At 41.5% G+C, this 26,144-nt stretch overlaps 1 protein-coding gene across 2 annotated transcripts; it reads left to right on the top strand.

Annotated features, from left to right (window-relative positions):
• Positions 1 to 365: 365 nt before the first annotated feature.
• Positions 366 to 25,427, top strand: fndc5a (fibronectin type III domain containing 5a). Of its 2 annotated transcripts, none has more exons than XR_003840365.1 (6): positions 366 to 547; positions 15,953 to 16,068; positions 16,896 to 17,094; positions 21,866 to 21,955; positions 22,054 to 22,245; positions 22,632 to 25,427. XR_003840365.1 is itself a non-coding variant. In XM_029493882.1 (6 exons), the coding sequence occupies exons 1-6, from the start codon at positions 490 to 492 to the stop codon at positions 22,686 to 22,688; spliced, it is 654 nt and encodes a 217-aa protein (XP_029349742.1). In that variant the 5' UTR covers positions 366 to 489; the 3' UTR covers positions 22,689 to 25,427. The 2 variants fall into 2 exon arrangements, 1 of the variants encoding a protein (XP_029349742.1); XM_029493882.1 differs by having other exon boundaries at positions 22,054 to 22,187.
• The last annotated feature ends 717 nt before the right edge of the window (positions 25,428 to 26,144 follow it).

Raw genomic sequence — 26,144 nt, forward strand, 5'->3', positions numbered from 1 at the left:
ATATTTATGTTGGATCGGGTTTTGATCCAGCTTCCACTGACTCCCTCCCTCACTGTAACACCTTGGGGAGTCAGTGTGGCAGACAGGGACGGAGCCGGCACGTTTCAGTCTGTCTGCAGCACCTCCAGCAGCAGCGGCAGCAGGTCGGGGAGGGTTTGTGGAGCCTGGCTGTCGGAGCGGGTTAGGGGGGGGGGCGGGCGACGGATAACCGACGGCACCGGGCTCGACAGCGGTCAGTGGTGAAGCTCGCCGGCCGGTCGCCGGTCGCCTCTCTCCAGGCGCTCGGGGACGAATGAGCGGCTGGGGGGGGGTGAGGGTGGGGGGAGGGGGGGAGGGGGGTGGTGAGGAGCTGTCCGAGGTGCTGAAAGCCGCTATTGCTTTTCCCAGTCGAGACTGAACGCATGAAGTGACGCGAATGCCGAGCAGCAGCAGGACACAGCTCCCCCCGCCAGAGTAAATGGGACCGCACGGCGGCAGAGCGTTTGAAAGATGGAGAGATTTTTCCTGCTCGTCCTCAGCTGTCTCGGCGTCTCTCGAGTCACAGCCGGTAAGTTGACATTTATGTGCAATAAGCAGGATGTTTCGGTGATTTTTTTTTTGTAGCACAGCAGCTTCACAGCCTGTCTCTTCATCACTCACAGAGTGCTATTTTATCGCCCTATTAGACCAAGTATGGGGGGGGGGGGCAATGCAGCGGTATGTGGGCAACATACCCCTGGCTTTTCATGGAGCTCTGTTGTGGAGGCTTTGGGTTTTAACCGCTATTGCTGTGAGACGTTGCGTAGTCTCTTGTGTTTGTGAGAGGGGCTGACTGTGTTTGCAGGCTACTGCCATTTCCGTGTAGTCATCTGATGAAAGAAATAAAGGAAGCTTTCACAAACATGCGTGGTTTGAACAATTCACATGTGAGAATGCTGCACAGACTCACAACCAGACAGTTGTGTCATGTGCATCGATTAAGATAAGTGGAGCTAAAGTGACCTATGAAAACTATAGTATTATCATTGTGTGTCGCTTTGTTTGTGTGTTTGTGCGTGTGTGCGTTGCTTTGATGGGAGCCAAGCTGACCTTTGAATCTCATTCCTTATAAATTACTGCACGCAGACACTCAGCGTCGAGCTGAGCTGAGCTGTGTATTAACAACATCAATGTGAGAATTGTATGACCACTTATTGAATACTGATTACAAGCAGGTATTGTTGTCCACTGAGTCTAATATCAGTCTGTAATGGACTGGAAGCGTCCATTAACACATGATTGGATGGCTGAGGGACTTGTCGCACAGACCCATGGAAACACCAGTGATGCCTGCCGGTGGGAGTGCTGGGAGTCCAACATACACTGTGCTGTCTGTGTGCACATTGTAACACATGCCTGTGTGAGACCAAACTGCACACACTCAGAGTTTGAGCACTCACTGCGATGAAGCGCCACACTCTGCCACACACACTCCTAACAAACTCCTGCCATCAAAGTGCACCTCTGTTTCACTTTTCAACCTTTTAGTTGACTATAAATCCCTTTGAGGGCCAGACAGACACACACACACACACACAAACACACTTACTATGTAACCTACTATTTAAGTTTTACTGACCAACACAATTTAGCACACTCGCACACCCTCACGGTCATATGTGCTTTTGACTTTCTCCCACAACACTTTTACACTCATACTTGAAAAAAGAATATTTGACAAAGTGGAGTCCAGGCACTTGAAGCACAAAGCTACTGGCAAGCAAGATGTGGGATGTTCCTAATGGATACCTACAATTGTTATAATTTGACTATAATACACGGCACTTGAGAAGAATAAAGACCTTTTTGTGCCCTCAGGTTTTTAAACATTTTAAGTAATTTTCCAAAACTTTATATAGATATATACATATAGATATTTTGGTTATTTCAACTGTTGACAATTATTACTTTATTAAATTTCCACGAATGGTTCACAACACACTGATGTAGTTTCAATCTTAGACTGCAATGACTGCCTAATAATACAAACATCATCACACACACATCACACAGCCAAATCTTTCAGCATTGTAAAGAATTTGTTAATTGTTATAGAGGTTTGACACTAAAACTCTACTATAACTTCTTGCAACTTCATTACAGTGTGTTATAATTTATTAATTACTTTACTTGCTGCTTATAAATGAACGTATTGGAGGTACATGTATTGTAAAAACACAATCAAGAGTCAACAGTGGCACTTGATTCATATCAGAATAAAAAGAAAGAACTCGCCCTAGTTCATCATGTGAACACCATCTTCAAAGATGAGTGCACACATGGACAAAATAACACTGATTTAGTTGTTGGCCTGGACCTTTAATTCATATCACAAGATTTTCCTAAATTGGTGCCACCAAACAGTATCTTCTCATGTAAAGAGTAACTCAACAGCCCTTGAAAGTCACATTTCTTTGACTTTTCACCTTGCTGCAGTGACGCAACAATGCAGCACTGGAGGAACCCGTGGCTCCACTGTTTAATGTGAGTGCAAGAGGAGCACCATTGTGACCACACCCTGCTTCACCTATCAGTGATGTTGGGTGTGGTTAGAGAGGTAAAAAAAAAAAAAAAAAAAAAGGCTTCATGCTTTCAATCAGAGGGGGCAGCAAAACACCGCTTTGGCAACTGTTGCATATGAAGTTGCTCTGTCAGCAAACAAGGACAAATCCAGATGGAAGCTTTCTGCGCCAACCTTAAGTTTCATTATCCAACAGTTGTGAAAACCTTTACTAACAACAATCTGATGATAGTTGTACTTGTTGTCAAGTAACAGTGGTGTCATTTTTCAGTCGTCTGAAATTTAAATCTACTTATACTCTGACTAAATGGCAGACAGATCTTCAGTATTTAGAACCTTATGAGAGGACTGAAGAACAGAGGATTTCAAATCTGAATAGAGTCTGAATCTATTTAGTGATTAAGGTCAGTGAAGTTGTCCGTGCTTTCATCATGTCTGTCTATGGATTTTCTTTCTGCTGGGAAACAGTTCTTAACAGTTCCTAAAGAATATCATGTGAAATGCCCAAAAGGTTAAGAAAAATCCTAGGAGGTGAAAAAATCTTTTTTCAACTGCTTGTTTGTGACAAAGGATAATATTTGAACCTGAATTGTTTTGAAGAAGTTACTGCCTTACTATCATAATTTAACTCGGCAAGTTTTTGTCTCCCAATTTATTTTAGGACTTAGTCAGACACCTGCACTGGGAAATCCAGGCCAAATCAATGTTGAGGCGGTGAGGTGGACTGGCAGGAGTGAGTGGGTGCGTGCCATGGGACCATAAAATTTATAGTAGGCCAATGTCTTTACTGTGTCTGTGTTTATAGTGATTCATAAACAGTTGGTTGATGACGGGAAAGGAAAGTTAATGTTTTCATTTAAAATGTACATTGACTCTCTTACACATTCATCTAAATGAGGTCATAAATCCTTGCAGGCAATTTCTCCTCTGGTCTCCTAACAGTTCTGAGTTTGAGGAGAAGAAAAAAAAAAATCAATCAATCAATCAACAAACTGAATAGAGAGGCAAGTGGAGGAAAGGCTCGAGGCAGTTCTCTGTGTTTATATTAATGAGTGAAGACAGAGAAGCCTTTCAAGAGTCCAGAGGTTATTTCTTTAAGCTGCAAACCAAAACGTCTCAGAAAACTTTGGCAGCCACCTGCCAGGTGATAAATTCTGCCTGAGTACAGTGTATTATGTGTCAGGTGCTAGTCCACCTCGCATCCATGCAGAGGAGCTATCGGCCGCAGCTGTGTGGGCCAAAGTTTGTAAAAGCTATCAATCTTCTTTCTTTCTCTCACCAAATTATCATCAAACACGAAGCCAAACACAGACTGTGAATATCTCTGAGCATCCAATTAGTCAGAGAAATGCAAAAAAAAAAAAAAAAACACTAAATCACAAGATTTCATAAGATTTTCTGCTTGCTATCACACACATATGCATACACACAAAACACTTCCTCATGCAATACGAATTGTTTGGTAGTCACATCATGCTGCATTATTCATTTAGATTTGATGTTATTCAAATGCGGTGGTCTTCAGACTTGCAGGGTTTCTGGAGCAGCCTCTTGATTGCATGGCTGAATCATCAGTGTTCCTTCTTTAACAGGGCATGGGTGTGTCTGTGTGTGTGTGCGTTTCAGGGGATACAGGATTGTGTGAGTGCATGTGATAATCAGTTCATTAGTTTCCCTCTCGTTAATTGCGTGAACACAATTAGTTGTTTGTAATTATTAGCTGTTGGTAATGTTGTTGCTGCTTGGATGTTTTTTTTAGAGGCAGCTGGCTGTTTTTTTTTTTTGTTTGTTTTTTTTTTCAGATATCATGTTTTCTGCTTTCGCATATGCAGCATCAGATTTGGGGGTTTGATATTATTACATTATTGCATTGCAGTTGCATATTACAATGATAGAAATACACTGTGTTCATTTGACTGCTCTCTTAGCCAATGAATAATAGTTTTGAAGTTTGATTCAAGGTATATGTCACTAATTTACAAAAAAAAAAAAAAAAAAAACAGTCAACAACATGAAGTGGTTTGGTGGCACAAATTTAAAAATCCACATCTAGGAGAGAGCAAATCCTTCTTATTTTATTCTTTTTTCCAGTTAGCTTCAAACAGCTGGCAAAGACTGCAATCAGGCGTTAATGTATTTGCTAAGAAATATCTGTAGCACTGGAAATGTGTATTTGGAGAGCATGAGAAGGTAGCATGACTAAATAATTCAGTTTAAGAGGCACAGCAGATATATCTTTTGTAAAGGTGTAATATTTACCCATTTATTTCCCAATGTACACACAGATGGTTTTGGAGTAAGTTGTTCCTTCAGTCTTGGATAAAGGGAAATGTCCCTTAATGCTAACCTAACTGACATTATTTAACAACAACTCCTCTCGATGTACGAATTTGTTTGTGTGGTGCAACCTGCTTTAAAAACCTGTGAGAATTTGCCCTGAGTAAAAGTCACTATGAAAACTTCAACAATAGGTACTGATATTTATATAACTCACAACATCTGACCTGGTTTATAATGAGATTCATCGTTCCCACTTTGTCATCACGCATACATAAAAAATTTGAATCTTTGATCATCTGTGCACCAAAATAATTTTAGGGTTTATTCAATCATTTCATGGGACGTTGATATTCTTTGATCATCGTCAGATGCAAGATACACAAGACAATTAGTCTCTTTTCCACAGCTCTCAAATCACACGGCTCATGCTTTTTGTTTTCCTGTCGAGTTCTCAGCTGCGGAGCAAAAACTCTTTGGCTTACGGATGAGCAAGTTGCAACATGCTGCATAATTCAGGGCCGTGTTTTTGTTAAATATGCACATATTTTTCTTCCGACCTAAATAAAAGCTTTTTTATATGTATATATTGGTACATTTACGGACCTTTTCCAGCTCCACGCACACAGGTGTTTTTGGTGTGTGGTGATCTGTAAATACAGGACAAGCTTTAGGATACAAAGATAAATTTTAAGATAATTTATTTGCTAGGTTTGACAGACTGTGTATATTTGGAACAGAATTGGGGCTAGGAGACAGAAAAAAAAAGAGATAAAGTGCATCCTCCCTGCAGCTTCACTGTTGTTACAGTGTCAGTACTGCCCGGATAATCTTCCTTAATCGTTTTCACTCTCTGACATGTTTTAACTGTAACCTGACAAGAAGAGACGAGAGAAAATCCATTTTCACAGTGTCCTTCACTAAAGTCCTCTTACTTCAGTCCCAATAGAGCGTTTATACAAACACACTTTATTGCTGCTGCTCCTTCTTCCGGTGTCTCAGCACCCTCACTTGAGTTCCTTTGAGAGCTTGTTGATGGCTTTGTGAGACATAGATGAGTAAAGTGATGGCATTGAGCTTGTAGCAAGAGCTCTTATGTGCGGAAGCTTTCAGAATGCGGCGGCAACACAGGCCATACAATTGGACGTGCGGCACAGGAAATAGGTGAGATCTTAACCTTTTGTTTTTATGTTATTTGTTATTGTCTGCTCAGTGTTGGCTCTTTTTTTTACCCTGGGCCTGTGGGAGAAAGAAATGGTGATGTGGCATGACTGATGTGGCAGCAACAAAGTGTTTGTGTTTTATTCTACTGACAGATTTTCGGTTTTCATAAGTGTGCGTTCAGGGCTTTGTTGAGGTCCTAAAGCTTCATGAATGATCCATTTTCCATGCATCTGTTGTTTTTGTGTGCTCACAAGTAACGATCACCACAGACAGTAAGGTTCAGATCCTGTGGCCCCTCTAGAGGAGGCATGCAGAGAAAACGTCTTAATTCACTATTTGTGTGTTGGTAATAACCTAATTGAATTTTTGCATTGTGTTCAACAACATTTGCACTGTTTCTACAGTCCATTTAATTCTTTGAAATAGTTTATTAGGCATAAATGTGGTTACACTCGGGATGATGTGGTGCATACAACAAGTGAATGCCATTAATAGGCTGGTTGATGACACCTCTGCTCTCTTATTGATTCATAGCTGATAAATCACTATAGTTTTTAATGAAATTCAGCTAAATCATTTTTACCTAACACAGTATTGTAAAGGAATAAAGATTCTTCTGTGTAGTGATTATACAAAGAATTGTTACAGAGTGTTACTTATGAGCTACTCACAGATTCCAAATTTGCCAATAAGTAGCTCTTTAATTAAAAGGGGGAGGGTGTTGCATTTTAGAAGGCTGGAGCACAAATGAGACACACAGTGGTTTGACGTTCATACAATAATATAAATGTAATGGTGTAGTCTGACAGTCACACAGGTGAAGGTATAGGTGTGTGTATGTGATAGTCAGAGTGCCAACCACTGTCCCGGGGCCTGCAAATCTGATTTCAATCCAGGGCCAGTAGTCAGTCACACAGCATGCGTTAGTCTTGGAAGAAGAGATGAAGGCAGTGATGCAGTGCCAAAGGAAAAGGGTGTGATTCTTAGGGACTGCTCGTCCACCTGCCTGTGACACCAACCCTGAGGCAGCTGCTGAACATGTGTCCTCAGAGAGACAGAGAAAGACAAAACTACAGTAAAGAGAAAAGAGGAGTAATATCATATTCATAATCCTATATGATTGTTATCTGCCCCATTCCGTGTCACTGATGTTGGCAAGGGGGGGTCTTTGTTGCTCGTGCTTTGAGAGTACATTTCATTAGTGCGCTTGTCAAATAATCAGTCTCACGATACTCTTTTGCCTCTCTGAATTAGCCGGCTTGCACTCTCTCTGCACACAATGCTGCATTGATTTTCATACCCTGCCTTTTGACATTTAATTAGAGAAACGTGTGTGTCCGTGATGTGTGCTTGTGTGTGTCCATCTGATGGAAATAGACAGAGAAGGACGCTGTTTTGCAGCCCCACCATCCTCACAGCAGCGTTCCCATGGCCAGCGGGGTTGGAAATTCATTTCCTATGAGTAAATAACTCATTTCTCTACAAAGGGACACAAAGACCCTTAGGTATGACTATTTGCTGGTGCTGGGGTGCTCTGTGCAGAGGCAGAACGGACTACAGAGAGCACACAGACTCTGTGGGATGTGCACAAATGCAGGAAGCACACACAAACACACATTTTGTGGCTCTTAAAGGAGGACATGCTATAGGCAGACAATACTCCTGCTTCATAAGCAGCACGCCTGCCTACATTGTAAGGCAGCTGATCAGCAGCCTGTGAGCAGCATGAGGCTAATCAATTGTACAATAGCACGAGTCACTGTGAGACACAGAGAGGCTACTGTCTCCCCATTTCACCCACGACGTCCTCTCTGCACCTAGATTCTCATGGATGTGTCATTTAGAGGCAGCAGTGCAGGGAGGCGCTGCCAAAACACCCGGTGTAGTAGGTGCACCGACAGAGATGAAAACAAACAGACAGAGAGGACAATTGAATCTAAGGGGGAGATTAACGTCAAGTGTCCATTACGGCTAAGGCGGTGGGTGTTGAAGACAAGAATAAAAAGATGAAACAATAAGGGAAAGGTATGACGTGGATTTGCTCTTCACAAGGGTGTCGGAGCAATTATATGAAGCGAAAGGCGAAGACGAAAAATGAGGGACACCCATAGGGCCCTTTTTCTGGTTACATCTCCAGCTGCTGTACAGAAACATGGCGGCACAGCTGTGGGACGGCATTTATAGGCAATTTATTATAAAAATACAACACAGCGTTATAGTGTGACTTCAACACGTACACATGGGTGAGACACAACTTCTAAATTATTCACCAGATGCTTTGGCTTCTAAATGAGACACATTAATGCGTCATGGTCACCTGGGGGTGTCAAACTGCTATCACTCTAACTTGTGTGTGTGTGTGTGTGTGTGTGTGTGTGTGTATGCACAAGGACCAGGAATCCCTAAGTGGGCTCAGGCTGCCTTGCCATTATGGCTTCAAGTTTTAATTTCTTCCCTGTCCTCGAAATGCACCGTGGCTTTGATTCTCTCTGCCACCTGCTGGTTATTACACCTTCCACACAAGGAGACTACTTACTTACTATAAGCCGCGAAATGAGCTAAAGTTGTTAAGCAATAATTAGTAGCAGCAGTTATCCATGAAGTGACTCACAGGAAAGGATGAAAAGTCACAATCACCCGTGGCCTGTGCCTGCCTCTGGCAGAGGAGCATGATGTAGCAGACAGGCACTTTGAATGTAAGTTCACAAACCCTGCAGGCTTACTCATTAACATCCCAGAGAGCAGAAGAAGCCCAGCGGCCTGAATGAGAAATGCATTTCTAAGCATTGATACATAGGGCAAATCAGAAATATCTTCCCAGATGGTCAAATGGGAGCTGGGACGCTACGCTGCCAGCTTTCATGCTATCCCAGCCTCAAAGCCCCTGCTGTCTGCCCCGGTTTCACACTGAATCACATCGTTTCAACTGAGCGGGGTCACAAGTGCAGAGCAGCAGCTGAACAAATTGATTTCATTTTCAAAATTGAACTTATCCACACCGGACGCACAATTTAATAACACAATCCAACATGTATTTCTGACATTCACTGCTAATATTAACATTAATGAAGGCAAGTGAGATGATGGCTGAGCTGCAGTAGTTACATTTATCCATAGTAATTCACTTCAAAGTGAATTTTCCATGCTAACATATCAAAATGTCTTCTGTGAAAAGGCCAAAATTTAAAAATGATTCATATTTGTCAGAAACAAAATGTGATTAAACTTTAAATGGTGAGGAAAAATCTTCTCTCATTGCTTTTTTACTGGTGGCTCCTTCAGTGTCACAGAACCAGCAAATGTCCACATCCCACCCTCCCCCCACAATATCAACTCTGCGCCTCTTTGATCCACAACTGTCTTCGACCTTGTTGCATCCGTCTTAACGTTGTGCTGCACAATATAAGAAAACTCCGGTTTTACCTGAATGGGCTCGCCTTTAGTCCAGCTCTTGGTTTTCTCTTGCCTCAGCTGTTACAGTGTCCTTGTGGCTGGGCTCCCTTCGTGCACCCAGAAACACAGGTGGTTCAGAATGGATCAGCCCAGTCGCTCCTCTACCAGCCTGAAAGAGCACAACTCATCAACCTACATTCTTTACTGATGAATGCAATTAATGCTTGTTCTGAACATGACAACATCCATGGCATGTCTAAACAGCACTAACTGTGAGATTCGGATACACTTCACTACTTGATCTCGAAGCACTTTTTGAACAGCACTTATATGGTTATTGTTATCCCTCACTGGCTTCGGACATAAGTGTCTGCCAAATGAGTAAATAATTAAACAAACAAAAAAAAAAAAATCGCTGTGATGCAAGGCTGGATTCACCACCAGACATAGTGAGCAACTACCCTTGGACCCCAGACCCTTAGAGGCATCAGGGTTATTGTGTGGTACCACAGTAGTAGTAGTCTGAAGATATGTGCTGTTAAGGTGCCCTGAATCAAACAATACACATTTCAGTTGACATTAATGTGCATATTTCTAAATCCATCTTCAGCAAAGCTGTGGCAGGATAGTGCTTCGTGTATTTACACCTTGTTTCAACATGCAAGTTTCCTCATCTGTAATATCCAGGTACTGCCTAGAGTACGTGTTGTACCTGTTGTTGGTAATTAATTACATCAAGACAGACTGAGGAAAAGACATCATCATTATCACTGTAACAAATGTTGTAAAAAGAAAGACGAAGAATGTCTTCTTCATAGCACCATCAGGTTTCTTTCTGTCATGTTACCTGCAGTACTTCTGCCAGTGTTGGGAAGTGAGCTTGAAACTGGAAGGAGATGCACAGGGGGAGTAAGGGCAGAGGCAGCAGGCGTGAAGGTGTCGGAGCAGTACGCCTGTCCTTCTGAGGTCGACGGAGAGCTGAGGAGAATGACAGGACTGGACACTGCCTGTGTATCCACAGCATGTCCATGTTGTTAAACCGCAACTTAGCTTCCTCTCCTTGATCGTATACAATTTCAGATATACAAACACACACACACGCTCCCAGTGGGCTCTCTAATGAAAGTGGATATTAAGGAGCTGTCACCCTTCAAACTACCTGGCATGTGAGAGACACCAAGCTGTCAAGCTGATCATCGCTGGACTAGCAAAGTTATCCACACACACACACACACAGACACAGACACACACACAGACAAAGACATACCAGGAGCATACATCAGGTTCAAAGTCAAGTCTCGTCCCTCTGGGTGAGGCAGTCTGTGTGTCACAGCGACGAGGAAGAGTTTATGAAGACATCTGCCAGGTGTTTCATTAGAGCTGACGGTACATCACGTGGATATTTAAGGCCCGTGGTCACTGCCCATGTCAGCTCCCTTCCCCCGAAGAGATACACAAAGACAGACAAAAGGTAAAACTGCAGGACACAAGTACACAAAGATGGCACAGATGATTTCACTTTGTCTTTCAGAAAGTTAAGGAGGGATTTTTACAAAACTTCACTCCCCATTTGTCGTCACAGAGATAAGTTATTCTTTTATTTATTTTCTCTAATTCAATTTTGGAGTATTTTCAGAGGAGACTTAAAACACAATAACTCATTTAGACTATATACAATAAAAGAAGCAGAAACCAAAAAATGGGCTGCCCAGATTAGTTACAATGAAAATGGTAGATATGATTATTTTAAGATCGTCCAGCATAAAAGGAATTTCTAATTTCAAAGAGGATTGCAGCAGGCTGCCCCCTTTTTAAAGAATAAAGAGAAAGCATTCTGACCCAGATCAGAAATATAAAGGCTCTACTTAAAGCTAACCGGCTCGGTGCAAAATTATAGGATTTGAAACACATAAGAAGTAAGGCACAAGGGTTCAGAAGTAGCGCTTTATGGATCAGACTGATGTCAGGCAATTATTGAGAAAAAAAAAGAATTGCAGAGTGACACCACTTCTGGAAAAGAAACCTTTATCCTCCAGTCACATGATCAACAAAGCTCATGTTAATGTCCAAATTTTCTCTCAGTCATTAGTTTCTTCGTCATCTGTTTTTCTCTTGGTTTCAGTCAGTTGTTTCTCTGTAATGAGGCGGCTCAGTGATTTAGCAGACAGATTCATTTTCTTAGTATGGTGACTATTACTCAGCCTATGAAAACAGCTGGAGGTGCTGCAGGACATTTGATGATGTGATATAACCGGGATCAGCTCAACCGCTTGGAAAAATATACATTAGTCTAATGAAGCAGTGCTCACGGGAACTTTAGGATCCTGTGTATGTTGAGCTTACCCATTCAGTTTGGTGTATTTTGGCTGGTGGGAAAACTTTCAAAGTTATTTTAAGAGTCAGATGCAGACTAGAGGCCCTCAAGTCTGCCTCCAGACAAACTCTGGTTTGGTTTGTTTGTTGAATGAAAACAAACATGCAAACCACAAGACTTTATAATAGCAATCTATAAGTCACTGGCTTTAAAAAAAAAAAAAAAAAATCGTGCTTTTATGCCCCTCTCCACTGGCTCATTGCATCATATCAAACAAGAGTTTAATCATTCAGATTCTGCAGTAAGTCAGTTCATTCAACAGGATGTGTCAGCCATCAGTCAATCCACTACAGGACAATACATCAACGCACTGACCTGAAAAGGATTTTTTTTCTTTTTATTTTCCATAACAAAAAAGCAAGTATTTTAACTCAAGTACAAATTTAACTGGACAACTTTTACTTATATTGCAATTGCACTGTAATCCAGGAGGATCACAGCTAGAACCGAAGTTACAGAAGTGCTCACAGTGTCTTCTTTGTGTTCTTCACACTTGATATGTGATTTTATACTTATATTGTTTTGTTGTTAAAAGTCAGTGAACATGAACAGGACAGAAAGCCAACAGTCAGAATATCTTGGCTTCTGATGCACCAATAGTGACTTTTAAAAAGAAATAGGTGTCGATTGAGTTAAGTCATGGAAGCACTATTTTAATAAAATTGAGGTTCAGTTCTTGTTAGAGCTAAGAAGAAAAAAAAGGAGGGGGGAGACATTTACAATCGGAAGAACTTTTTTTTTTTTTTTTTGCATGGCTAATTTATACAATGGCCTGTGTCAGAGTCAGAGAAATGAATGTGTTCCCTGGGGGGTAATATGTGCTAAACATTGGCTTTTTCTGTGTGTTTTCTGGTGCTTTTTGAGAGCGAGAAAAAGTGGGAGAGATAATGAGTTTTATTTGTGACTTTGTGACCTCTCCACCCAAGATGGCTGTCGCTCAGGCAAGCACGCAGCAGACTGGAAACAAAATCAAAGCTACTTCAAATATCCGAGCCCTTTCCTGATGAACCGATGCAGAAGCCTGCCATCTATCATTAGGGGCATATACAGTATGTCAGAGTGTGTACACAAACTACAGCAACACATCATTCTGTAATAACCCAGTGGGATTTGTCCCCATCGAAGGCCGAGTGAGCGCTTACCTATTCAGCAACTCACTTGGTGCAGTTAGTTGGCTGAGATAGATTTATATCCCAATTAAGATAACTGAGTAGCTTTGCTGAGAGTGACCAGCTCCCGTTGCTATTCATCTTTCTCAGTTCTGCTTCACTTTACAGATATTCATAAATCCCAGAAGGCCTGAAGTGCTGCCTACTGTGATGTAAACATGAACACAGTCTTCTCATGATTCAGGGTACAGAACCAACATTGGAAGATTTGTAACTAATATGAATGAAAGCAGACTGTGACAGTGTCTCTTCCTGGCATGATAAACACTTAAGGGAATCGTTGAAATGTAATCTATACAGCATGTAAAGCAGCCAAAATTCCAAAACAGGAAGCGAATGAGAATGTTATCCTGTTGAAACAAAACTAATCATAGGTAGTTTGTGTGAAACATCTGAATGGCAGCATTTTCAAATATTACCAAGAATGAGAATTGTTCACAACCGAGTATAAAGAATGCATTTAAGAGGTTAAGTGTATCTAAAGGAAAACAAAAAGGACACAACATACATATTGTTTTGTTTTGTTGTTTTTTGTAATAAAAACATGATTGATTTCTGTGCATACAGTAATATTTTGACATCAAATTCTACATTGAGAGCATGTTCTCCCTGTGCCTGTGTGGGTTTCCTCCCACAGTACAAAGACATCATATTTGGGTTAACTGGTGACTCTGAATTGTTTGTGGGTCTGAGTGTGAGTGGTTGTTGGTCTCTGTGTGTCTCTGTGTGTTGGCCCTGTGCTGAACTGGTGACCTGTCCAGGGTGTACCCTGCCCTCACCCAGTGTGAGCTGAGATTGGCTCCAGCACCCCCCGAGACCCGGAAATGGATAAGCAGTAGAAGATGAAAGAATGAATTATGCAATGCGAGTCAATAGTCTGCTTGTTTCTGTCCATTATTCCATCACTGGTGACTCATTTTACACGTTGAAAGATTTTGGTCAGAAAAGAAATGAAAGTGATTGTGTGAACAGGGTGAATGAAAAATCCACGTTGCATTTATCTGAAGAAAACTAATAAGGCTTCCTTTGCTGCGGCTACTTTGATCATCTGATCTGGACACACACTGAGACTGCTTCACTGTGTGTGTTGTGCAGACTAGAGCAGCACATGCGGTAAGTAAAGAGCCTTATTTTGAAGCAGCTGGGGCCACCAAAGTACATGGTGACACAAACACACATCTGTAACTAATCAAACCAAAGGTGTATTCTGACAGCCACACGCACGCGCACACACACATTTGTTGAACATACAAACGTTTGGATGATGTTGGCTACATGAAACATGAACAAAATCTTCAGCATATCTGTATTTACATTCGGATAGTTTCTCCACATCAGATAAAACCACTGAAAGCAGTCAGTCACTTTCAGGAAAGAGTTGGCTGTAGAATTTCATGAGACATTACTATGGTCAGTGTAAGACTTTCATTACTATCAGCTATGAACCAGCATCACCCAATACAGCTGATATGAGTTATGAATATAAAGATAAAGAGGGACTGATGAAGCCATATCAGATAAGGCAGGAGGTTTTGAAAAGCTGTAAAATGTTAATGTCTAAAAGCCGCTGTGTCGTATTCTAATAGTTTCTTCATTCACATTTATATTCCATATACGATGAGTATTACAGTGTATTATTGGTAAATGTGACAGCACCACACACTTTGCCATACTGTAAGAGGCCAGGAGATGACATGACTCTGATCATTAATGTGCCTGAGTGATTTAATGTCCTGCACCAGCCTGGACCTGGAAGGTTTCATTCTGAAGATGCAAGTTATTCCGGCATCGTCAGTTTTGTTTGTTGGATTTTCGGGCAACACATTTCCTTCTCCAATGAGGAAATGATGAGACGAGAGTTTTGTTGGAACTTCGCCTAGTGCAGACAGATGAGCTTTTCAAACAGAGCTGTTTGGTGTTTAAGTAGTTTGAAATCATAGCAGTCATTAGATCAGACAGAGAGTAAAATATCAACCCTCAGTGCAGCACAGAAATATTTAAACATGTTTTCTTTGTTATTTAACTCTGGTAAAATGGTAGAGTAAGTCAATGTCTTTCACTTAACTTGGATGCAGCCTTTAAAAATCAGGAAAGTTAGCATCAAGGTATTGTCTGTGGAAACTATCCCTCTGGTGAGAAATAACCTTATCGTTCTTAAAAGATGAATATTTTCTTAAGAGATTTTAGTAACTTTATTTAATTCATGTCTGATTTAGTATCAGTGTAGTATAAAACCTCGGTAATGTTTTGCAAATTTCCACGTTATGGATATCTCATCTCTTTCTCATGACTGTCATTTCCCTATTACAGCCTCCTTATCTCCGTTCCCTTACAGATGGCGTATGATTCTCCTGTAGGCTCACAGATAGTTTAACTTTATCATTTAATAAAAAAGATTTTAGGTTCCTTTTATCAGCAAGTCTGATGTGTGTGCGTGTTCAGACTCCGAACACTGATTCAGGGGAAGAAAAAGGGATTCATTTCTTTTGATTTTGTTGCCCCTTCTTATATTACATATATATTATACATATTTTATTGAATTCTCTATCTATTCCTTATATATCATTCCTTTGCTCTTCTTGTTTTGCACTGTTTTGTCCTCTCATCATTTAAACTGTGTAGTTAGACATCCATGTGTGCAACACCAGTCATTTTGAATTCAGCTCATTTGCGAATTGATCAGTATTGCCACATAAAATTTCACAGTTGAAATCAAACTCTTTTATTTTAACCTAAGTTTTAACTTTCAAAACTTTGTTTATTTTTTTGCCTCATGGAAGCCATCCATCCTTCCCTTTCCAAAATACAATAGTGTCTGCTGCGCCCAGGGCAGCACCACTGTAACACACTGAGGAATTGTGTGTCTTTTCTCTGTCATCGGTTTTACTACACATAATGGATTCTGCTGAGCCATTTATCCACACCACTGAATTTGGTTTCCTGCCACGCTGCTGCTTGTTTCTGCAACTGGTGGAAATATGGCAGCGCTGCAGATGTAACTAGCTTTTGCTCCTCTGTCACTCTCTCTCCTTGCAGATAGCTTGTCGCCTCCTGTCAATGTGACCATCAAAGCGCTGAAAGCGAACTCTGCTGTTGTGACATGGGACATCCCCGAAGGAGACTCTGTCATTGGCTTTGCCATCACACAGCAGGTGAGTAACACGTACAACACAAACCCTGGATGTATATCTAAGTGAATATATTAGCTTCACACACACACACACAAAAAGTAATTCAATTAAGTAGTGGCTCCTTGATAGTAGTTTACTGCCATGTCATTTTCTTTACTCTGTGGTCTCCTTGCTCTGAGTCAGGATGCATTAACTGTATTTTCACAGGAGACTGGATCCAGTTGGACTACTGTACTTGTCTGCTCTCTGGCTACAGAGATAAAGACTGGGCACGTCAGTCACATTAATTCACGTAGGACAGGACTTTGTGGAGACATCTTGCACATACTCATGAGAGATGAGGGTAATTGAGGGGGACAGCTGGGAAAAGATAAATATAACACATTACATGTGTCCAAAAAAGAAAGTTGAGTAAAAGCAGGTTTATTATCCTTCACTGTAAATATTTCTCTCTTTCACAGTAGATGACTCTGGCCAAGACTCACAGAAGATTATTACTATCTGTCCTCTAAATATGAAGTTAGAGCCGGAGACATTTGTCTCTTTAGCCACGTTCATGTTACAGTAATATTCCTGGCTCCAGTTTCATGTTGAGCATACAGATATAAGTGGGAGCATTAACAAGAAAGCAAAACATATTTACCAAAATATGGAACTAGTCATTTAATTGTGGTAATGATAAAGTAAAAATGTTTCATCAACCAGGCCCAGTTTCCTTTTCACTAAGGTAAATTTGGCAGCGTAAACCATTACCCTCTGCGCACCCCTGCACAGACAGTCAATGCGCAACATCTCTCCTCCTGCTTCAAATAATGTTCATCTAACTCTTCAATGTCATCCCCCAACAGAAGAAAGATGTACGCATGCTGCGATTCATCCAGGAAGTGAACACCACCACACGCTCCTGTGCATTATGGGACTTGGAGGAAGAGACCGACTACATTGTGCATGTCCAGTCTATCAGCATGTCTGGGACGAGCCCACTGAGCGAACCACTGCGCTTCCGAACACCCAGGGAGGCCGAGACTCAGGCCTCTAAGAGTAAAGGTAGACAAAACAAGCATATCCATACTTGCGGGGGGGTCCTCACTCTAATTCTGTCCTTTTCGAGATAGTGAGGCCAGAGGAGATATGGCCTTTTGACAATATCTTGAGTGATTTTGTCTAAAGACCAACAAAAATCAATAGATAAAGCGTGAACAGAAATTTTACAACAGAGCGCTCCTGATGCTGACCGCTTCTGACCACAATTCTGGAATAAAACAGGCAAGGGAGGTATATATCTCATTGTGTATTGACATACTTCTGTTGGCCTCACCCTGCAAGCACCCAGCACAGCTGCACAGTTAAGCAAAATGAGGGGAGGCATTTATCACAAGCAGAGAGGAGATAATCACAGCTGCAAGGGGCTGCTGAATCAATGTGCTTTTGGCTGAAGCCCTTTCTCTATTCTCTCATTTATACTCATCTCTCATGTGAGCTGGTGCTGCACTCCAGTACATACAAGGGTGTGGAACCAGAAGGAGCCTGATCCTCTGCTATGGCGGTGAAAAGGCCGAAAAATACAAGTTGAATATAAGTACGATCACTGCAGGAAAGTGAACATGTAACTTCACTAATGAGTCCTAATTAAGACAGGGAGAGTTACCTGTTGCCTGAATTGCTCACTCAGAGATCAATAACTGCACAGGTGACAGATTTTAAAAAGGGTCTTTGTGCTCATTTTACACTTGCGTTCGAAGTACAATTCATTCTTGTGTGTACTTAGTTGTTTTGGTGGAGCTGGAGAACAAACTTTGTTAGTGTAGAATCTATTAACTCATGTCATGATTTTTCTCTTATTTAGCAAGCTGTTAGAAGTTTGGCTTATTCTAATTAATAGTTTTATTTTGATAATATTCTGTTTTCCCTTATCAAATATAATGAGGTTTGGTGAATGCTATTTTTTTTATTTGTGTAACACTGGGAGTCTGGACCAGCGTGCATCTGGGTAGGTTTTTACCACAGAGTCATCAGGAGATTCCTTTGTTTTATTTTGTTTGTTTGGAAACTCTGGATAAACAAACTTCAAAAACACAACGGCTTTGTTAGGATAATGGTTCCTTCTTTATAGGCCTCTGTGGCTTTTTGATTTGATGCTGGATTCGCGTGTCATTGAATATAAATACTCACTGCAGTTACCTGGCTGTTTGTCCAGGTCTGCTCAGCTAACTCCTAGAGAGAAAGAGAATAAGTGTATTCCAATCCATATTTGCAATGACGCATGTACTCAACAAAAGCTTCTCAGTTTACAACAATACTAGACACCTTTCTCCGTCTGCTTAATTAGCTTTGCTATGTTGAAACCATTTGATGGCAGATGAAGAGATGTTTTTCACATTAGTCTGTAATTCAGTCCAAAATCACTATGGTTGGGATTTAGGCGTGGAGGTGTCAAAGTCAGTGTTAGTTCAGTGAGCTGTTTCAAAACATCAGGAAATGTGAGCTTTTATGGTTCATTTAGCAGGATTTGTTGTAGCTACAAATTTACAAATTTAGGCTAATAATTTTCCTACCGATTTAAAGATTCTTTATCCTGTAAATTGCAGCAGAAAAAAACTAAATTGGTTAACTATGGCATTTATGCTGTGAAGTTGAAGCATTACAATTCATACATTTACCTTTCATTAGAGGATGTATGAGCAGAGCCGTGGGAAAGGGACTGCATCTGGAAAATAGATGGGGAAAATGAGAGAAATAGCGTTTGTCTCTCAGTGCAGAGGATTGCACAGAGAAGAGTGTGGGAGAGTGTCTTACAATGCAGCTGTTAGTCCTTTGTCTTCATATGACAGGCGGATGTCCCGAGAAGAAAACGTTTTCACCATCTTCGCTCAACTGCTCGGCTCCTCTGTGCTGCCTTATCACGCTGATCTCAGTGGAAAGACCAAAGGATTTGCACAAATGCTGGATTACTTTAAGTTTCTTCTCAGCTTCTCTTTCGCCATACGTGTAAGCTTGAGGAGATCAAAGGAAGGAAAAAAACACCATAGTTTGTGCACAAAATAGGAGGAAGAGACAGTGATTCAGAGGCAGAAAAGAGGGGGTGACTGACAGACAGGGAAGAGGAAAGAAGTCACAGCGGAGACACATTAAAAGAGAAAACCACACAAACTGTGTGGTTTTCTCACACTCCATTGGCAACTAGACACAAACATAGAAAATAAAAAAAATACTGCCAACTCAGATTCATTGGCCTTCTCAGACTTTCGCTCTCTGGCCCCTCTGAAATTTCTCAAACCTTTTATTTTGTCACATAGTAGCTTCATTTGGATTTAGAAACAGGACTGCAGCCGAGAAGTGTTTATCAGACAGGTCTGCTTCAGAATAACTATAATCAAAGCTCAGACTGAAACCTGATGTGAGCGTTAGGTTTAAATCTGAAACTAAATTTTTGTTTAAAAAAAAAAAAAGAAGTCAGAAACAGCTGAAAGTTTTTGTTCTATCTCACTTAACTGAAGCTAACACAAAAGTGAATGGTACTTGAAAGCTATTCAGTCACAAGACGCTGACCCTCTGGTGCTTGGTCAGTGAGCATCAGCAGTGTTAAAGCTGACCTGCATGCACCAGTGAGGCCGACTGGCAACGGTGTCGGGCGCCTTGGGCTGTTCTGCTTTGATTAGTTAATACTGGGCAACAGTGGCCAATCGATCAGCAGATTGCTTGTTGCTAAGAGCTACTGGAGTGTGGGGCTCCTGCCACATCGGCCCCCTCCAAATGTCACCCACTGCATCTATTAAAAGAAAGCCGTGCCTTCTCATCTGCAGTGAACTTTAGATCAAGTCTATGACTTCCACAACACTCAGCAGCGCCAGAGAAAGTTACCAAGTGTTGCTCTGTTCAATGAAAACCTGCAGACCTCCACATGCCCACTGCAGTATGTGCACACACTACTCCCTCTTTAATACCACTCCTGATGGTTGGCCAACTTCAAAGATGACAATTGAGTTTTATTGAGGCTGGTGTGAATAAATCCTGACTGCTAACTTCATGGTTTCATGACTCATACATTCTAATATGGAGCCACCCCCCCTCCAGTGGTCTTAACTATTCTCTTTATGTTCTGCCTCTCTGATCTTTCAACTCTATTAAGACCTCACAGAATTTAGTCTTTTAGTGATCACACAAAATGCATCCCCCTGGCCACGTGAATGAAGGCAATCTTTTGAAAAACTTCACTTCTGTCTTTCACTGCAACCACACCTGTGTTGGCACTACTAATACAGTGCTACATCTCTAATTTAAGGTGCACGGGCAACTGGAGAAGAGTAGCTGACAAATGGCAGCACCCCTTATCGTTGTGCAAAGGATAGACTGTGATCTGAATGTGTGAAAGTACTTGATGCAGAGATAATTTAGGGAATACGGCATCTGTAATAGTAACACCAGCACACACAAGATTGAAAAGCTAGAAGCAAGAGAAGGCAGTTTGCAAGGAAGCATCCATACCTCAAGAGTATGATTACAGACCTTGAGCTGCAAGTGTCGAAAATAAAAAGCATGGAGTACAACAATGATGTATAAATATAAATATAAATGTATAAAATGAGAGTAGTTTTGCTCAGTCAGGTCTTCTGCTGCTCTACAGTAATGTGCAGCTGAGAATCAAAAACAGAGAGAAGAATCTCATCCTCTCTTGAGCAGCCAGAACAGGGGAATGATGCCAAAAAAACAAAAAGGTATCACTACATTGTTTAAGCGGCGATGAAGTGATCAAATGTGACACCTTCCAATAAAAAGAAACACTCATAGCCTGCTTCCTGCTGCCCTCCATTAACACTGTAACAGAGCAAAAAACAAAAAAACAAAACAAAACACGGTGTATAAGATTTTAACGGTGTGGAAGATTTGAACTAAGACTCAGATAAATCCCAAAAGAAAGACAGAAGATTGAAACATGGCCATGGATTGGTTTGCAAGCTTATCAAACTGTGAACAGCAATTAAAAGAGTATTAGTAAAGTTTGCAGAAATAATTATGTCCCAGTTGTTAAAAACTTGAGAACAGACTGCTTCAGGGACTAGACAGATGTTTTTGGGAAAGCAAGGGCAGGCTGAATCTTCCATCGCACTTTTTAAAAAAGAGAGAAGCCTGCCTAACATTATCAGGAATTTCATGAAAAAAAACAGATAGGAGATAGAGAATTGGTACAACAGCTTTCCTACTGATAATTAGAGCATATCTAGAATTGACGTTAACATGTTCTTATACAAAATGATACATACATACAGTCCCTTAACTACCACTTGATATCTGCTTGCTATGAGTTCTTTAAAACATAAACTTCCTGTTGATCCAATCAGCAATCTTTCTTTGAGGAAAGGTTGATACGATGTGCCCAGCACCAAGCAGCCTGGCAATTCTTCTCCAGTGCAAAAACACTAACAATGCTGATTTGTTTGCCTCCATGCTCAGTTTGCTTGGAGTGTCAGTCATTAGACCGAGCCTAAAACCTGATTTTATAGAAACACATTTTGTTGATATGTTGTATAATTTGCCGTTCAAAGCCAATTAGCTTCTGTTCCTCACTGGATCGCCTCAAGACTGGGAAACAGGAGAGTGTGACAAAGGCTGCAGTAATGAATGGACAAAAAGTGAAAGCGTCAAACTTAAGGTCATGATAGGGAATGTAAGACAGTGAACAGGACAAAAAGGATGAATAAGGTCATGTGTCTTTGTTATTCGGAGTTGGAGAACTAAGAAGTTCATTCCATTACTTTTTTAAATCCAAACGCTCCCGGTGCACCAGATTTGTGAACATGTTGCCTTTTGACTCCCTCAGACGAAGTAACGATGGAGGAAGTGGGCCAGAGCACCCAGCTGAGGGCAGGGGAGCTCATCATCATTGTGGTGGTACTTATCATGTGGGCAGGTGAGCACTAAACTGTTTGATAAGCCGTGGTCAGACAGCTTGACATGTTTCGCAGTTTATCATCTAAATGGAAATGTGAATACTCTCTGTCCTCCCAGGTGTAATCGCTCTCTTCTGTCGCCAGTATGATATAATCAAAGACAACGAGCCCAACAACAACAAGGACAAAGCCAAAAACTCCTCAGAGTGCAGCACTCCTGAACACCCAACAGGGGGGCTGTTGCGCAGTAAGGTATAACCCACCCCCTCCTCCTCTCCCCGGGTGCCTCTCCCTCAGCGGCGCTGGGCAGGTGAATGGTCCCGGGCACTTCTAGACTTTTTCCACCAACACTTCACGCACACTCTCAGTGGCATCGAAACATCTGCCCCGGTGGTAAACAGAATACCACATGGCCCCATTATGTCCATGACTACGCTGCATTCAGCATCAGCCAGCAAACACGACCAAGCCACCGCTTCTAATAGCGTCCCTCTTCAGCTCCATACCATCATCGCCAAACCACAGCACATGTCGAGAAAAAAAAGAAATCTCTATTCCTTTCACTGCCTCACTACCAACATCAATAAAACATCCAAGTACAGAGGCATCCTCATGCTCAATGAAGAAGCTTATTGTGTGATTCCTGCGAATCCTGCAGCCCTCTCATACCTGTCATCTTCCTCTTTCCTCCCACAGTTCCCCAAGAACAACAACAACAACAGGATGCCATCCGTCAACATCATTGAGGTGTGACTGCCAGGACGTCTCTTCTTTATCCAAAAGACTTTGTGTTCTCACAAACAAGCGAGCCCCTTTTTAGCCCATCTGCTTGTCAGGATGAGGCTGGGACTCTGGGCCCCTCGGCAGCACCCACCGTCCTTTGGCACAGGGCCCCGTGCTGAAGCGAAGTTGCAGGACTCTGGGTGTCAGACATGAGCCGACCACTGCTGGTCTGAGAGCAGAGTCAACAGTGGAGACACTGTGGTGTGAGCTGTGCTCAATGTCCACCGTACTGTAGGGCAGCAGAGATTGGGGCCAAATGGCTCCGGTGGCAGAGACACTGCAGATAAACCAACCCCAGGGACCAAAGCCAATAAACGGAGACCTTTTCACTCTCTCCCCCTCTGTCAACTCTTTTCTTCTTGCCATCTTTCAGTGCATTATCAACCACAACTCTGGACAGTTCCTTTAACTGAGTGGCACTTTCTGTATGCTATATCTCATCTTCAACATTTTGTTTTCCTTAAAACATCCTGTTTTATATTTAATCAAAGATAAACACGACAGAGGATTCACCTCCATCTCCACAGTACTGCTACAGTATCTCTGCAGCTTGATTTGATTTTTAACAAGGTGCCACCAGAACAGTCCCACTGATACATTCTATTTTCATTTAGTTTTTTGTTTGGTCGTTTTTTAAATTCAGATCCACTCCCCAGGCAAAAGGAAACTCTTTGCCGTCCTGTGGGAAATGATTTCATTCTGACGAGCTCATTTTCTTCCTCAAGGAATCCAGACCCCATCTGGCCTATTTAGGAGCCATTTCTTTGATGTGCTGCGATGATGCCAGAGTAGCTTTAGAGGGATCACTGGGCATAAAAATCTTTCACTCATTTTGAAAGTCAACCCTGAACTAAAAAACACAGTTAAGGCCAAAATACTTCTGCTCACGTTCTCTGAGTAATTTCATGCTTCTATTATATAATTTTACTATACATTTCTGAAACGTTACATTCCACGTCCAGGATAAGCCCTTTAGTATTTCCTTGTGTCTTTCTCTGTGAGGGAGATGAATTTCAAAGCATTTCTGGGGAGGAAAAGGAACTGCCATAATGAACTTTAAAAGGGGCTGGATTCTAAAGACGTCCACACAGAAGTGAACTGAAGAGATCCCTCATATCAGCAATAACAGCTCTCAGTGGAGTGCGGAAGCAAGGACACAAACTCTGTAGCCTCTATGTCCAGAACTTGACCGCCCGGCATGCAACATTTAGACAGGCGAACAAGCTGGCCATTGAATACGAGGGAGTTCATCCTACGCCTTCCAGTTTGCTGGCGATCCCTCTTCCGGACTTTCAGAGCAAAGTCTCTCAGCGCTGTTGTATAAACTTTGGTTTCTGATGGTGAGCATGAAAAAAAGAAAAAAGAAAAAAAAAAAAAGAAAGTTTTTATCAGCCCAATCTTCAACCCTAAGACTTCTTTATGACATCATGAACAGATGCCACCAAGACCGAAGGGCTCCTATCTAGACTTTTTTTCTCTTGATTCAAACTCAATCTGTGTCAAACTCCATGTTGAAGAGGCTAAACATAATGATAAGGGATCAACTGTGGCCATACGGTACTCTGTATACTGTAAGAGAGCAAAGGGTGTGTTTGAGGGCTGATTCAATCTCAGTAGTACTGCCTTAAAACTATTATGTTTTAGCTAATGTGATGGAGGGCCTCATATCTCACATTTGTATCATATATTTTATCTTTCCCTTAATATTTAAACGTGTGTGCAAGGAAAAAGGAAACAATGCAGATTGATATTTAGACTGAAATTGTGGAAGGAAAGATTGACATTTAATGTGTACATACATTTTATATCCCATTATTGTTTGGTGGTGTGAGTTTTAGCCGTTTATAAAGCATTACAAGACTCACATGGAAACTGTATAGACTCGTACTATAAGAAGGCACTGCTGCTTGTGAAACTGTAAGTGATTTTTATGTTGTTACACAGCTGTAAGAGTCCTGTTATTCGGAGCTTTTTCATAGCACCCCTGTGATGTTAATGTATTTCTACTACATTGCCACTGTGCTGTTTATGTGCAAAAGGAAAAAACTCTTTTTGACAAGGAAAATCGTTTGAAAAGCACTGGATATGTTACATAACCAACTAAACATAATGTTTCACAGCCTTTCAGCTGGAAATCTCTATTGACAGGCAGAGCGATACGCTGTTGTTCTCCATCTCATTTTGTGATGCACTGGCAAGTCATTTATTGTAAGCATGTGCACACAATTGTAACAGGTCACAACTCACAGAGCTTGTAGAGGAGGGAGTTGCTAAAGAGTGAGCAACAAAGGTTACAGTTGAGTGGGCAGAACGATGACTAATGCAAAGGCAGGTTTTTATCGCTCCCTACCTCCCTCTCTCGTCTTCCACTCTTAATAAGAAAGGTAAAGCTCAAGATTGTGCTCCACCAATAAGCACCAATTCGTGTCAAAAGCTAGGATGGGTTGAATATTTTTCTGAAAGTCACAGAGTGGTAAAAAGGTTAAGGAGAGGGCCCTCTGACTGACTAAGCCAGACATTTTAAGCTGCTGCCAGGACACTCTTGTTGAAGACTCAAAACACTGTTCTTCAGCATTTCTCCGAGTGATCAGCACTTCACCCACAATTTCTGCAGCTGAGGGCAGAATCCATTTTTCCCCAGGAGCACTGCACCGGTAACGGGCTCTCCAATCGATAGGCATCCATCCACACAGCTACAGATAATGATTGTCTCCCCACATGATTTTTTTTTTTTTTTTTTTTTTTTTTTTAAACTAAGGCCATGCCTTAAGTTTGCCAACAATATATTTCTCAACATTCCCTGCAGTCCTTACTTTCTTGCTCCCCAGTCGCTTAAATGAGTAAAACCTACACTAGCAACATAAGAGGTGTCCTTTTAAAGCTGCCCCAGATTTGATTGAATGAAGCAGCCTATAAAAATACGTAACATCCTCTTCAGATAACAGCATACCTTATGTTGCCACTACAAATAATGTACTCTTTGAAATGTAGCAGCATTGTGAACATTCACTTGTGATGCAGGTTGTTTTACCAACTAAACTGTTTAAGGAATAGTTTGACATTTTTGGAAATACTTTTTTGCGGTTAGTATCGCTTTCATATCTATACCATAAACATGAAGCTACAGCCAGCAGATGGTGAGCCTAGTTTCACACCGACATTAGAGACATAACTTTGAGCAGGGTTCAGTCTTTCAAGTCGCTAAATTAGAGTAACCTGCTGCTGGTATAAGCATGTTTCTCAAAATGTTCAATTATTTAAGGGTTGTAGCTTTTGCATCAATGTGTAAGAACTCCAACACAGCATGCAACAGCCTCGCCTCAGGAAAATGTTTAACAACAGTGTGCAGCGCCAATTTAACCAGGATAAAGAAAAGCAGGTTTCATATGTTGTGTGGATCAATGGACGATATCTGGGTACCTAATA

This window comes from Echeneis naucrates, chromosome 22 (genome assembly GCF_900963305.1).
Source record: "Echeneis naucrates chromosome 22, fEcheNa1.1, whole genome shotgun sequence".
In the NCBI taxonomy this organism is placed as follows: Eukaryota; Metazoa; Chordata; class Actinopteri; order Carangiformes; family Echeneidae; genus Echeneis; species Echeneis naucrates.

Excerpts from the sequence above, each read along its gene's own strand:
- fndc5a (XM_029493882.1), top strand. The coding sequence starts at position 490 with ATGGAGAGATTTTTCCTGCTCGTCCTCAGCTGTCTCGGCGTCTCTCGA. Across the intron at positions 16,069-16,895 it reads GCTTTGCCATCACACAGCAG|AAGAAAGATGTACGCATGCT; the intron begins GTGAGTAACACG and ends ATCCCCCAACAG. Across the intron at positions 22,188-22,631 it reads GGGGGCTGTTGCGCAGTAAG|TTCCCCAAGAACAACAACAA; the intron begins GTATAACCCACC and ends TTCCTCCCACAG.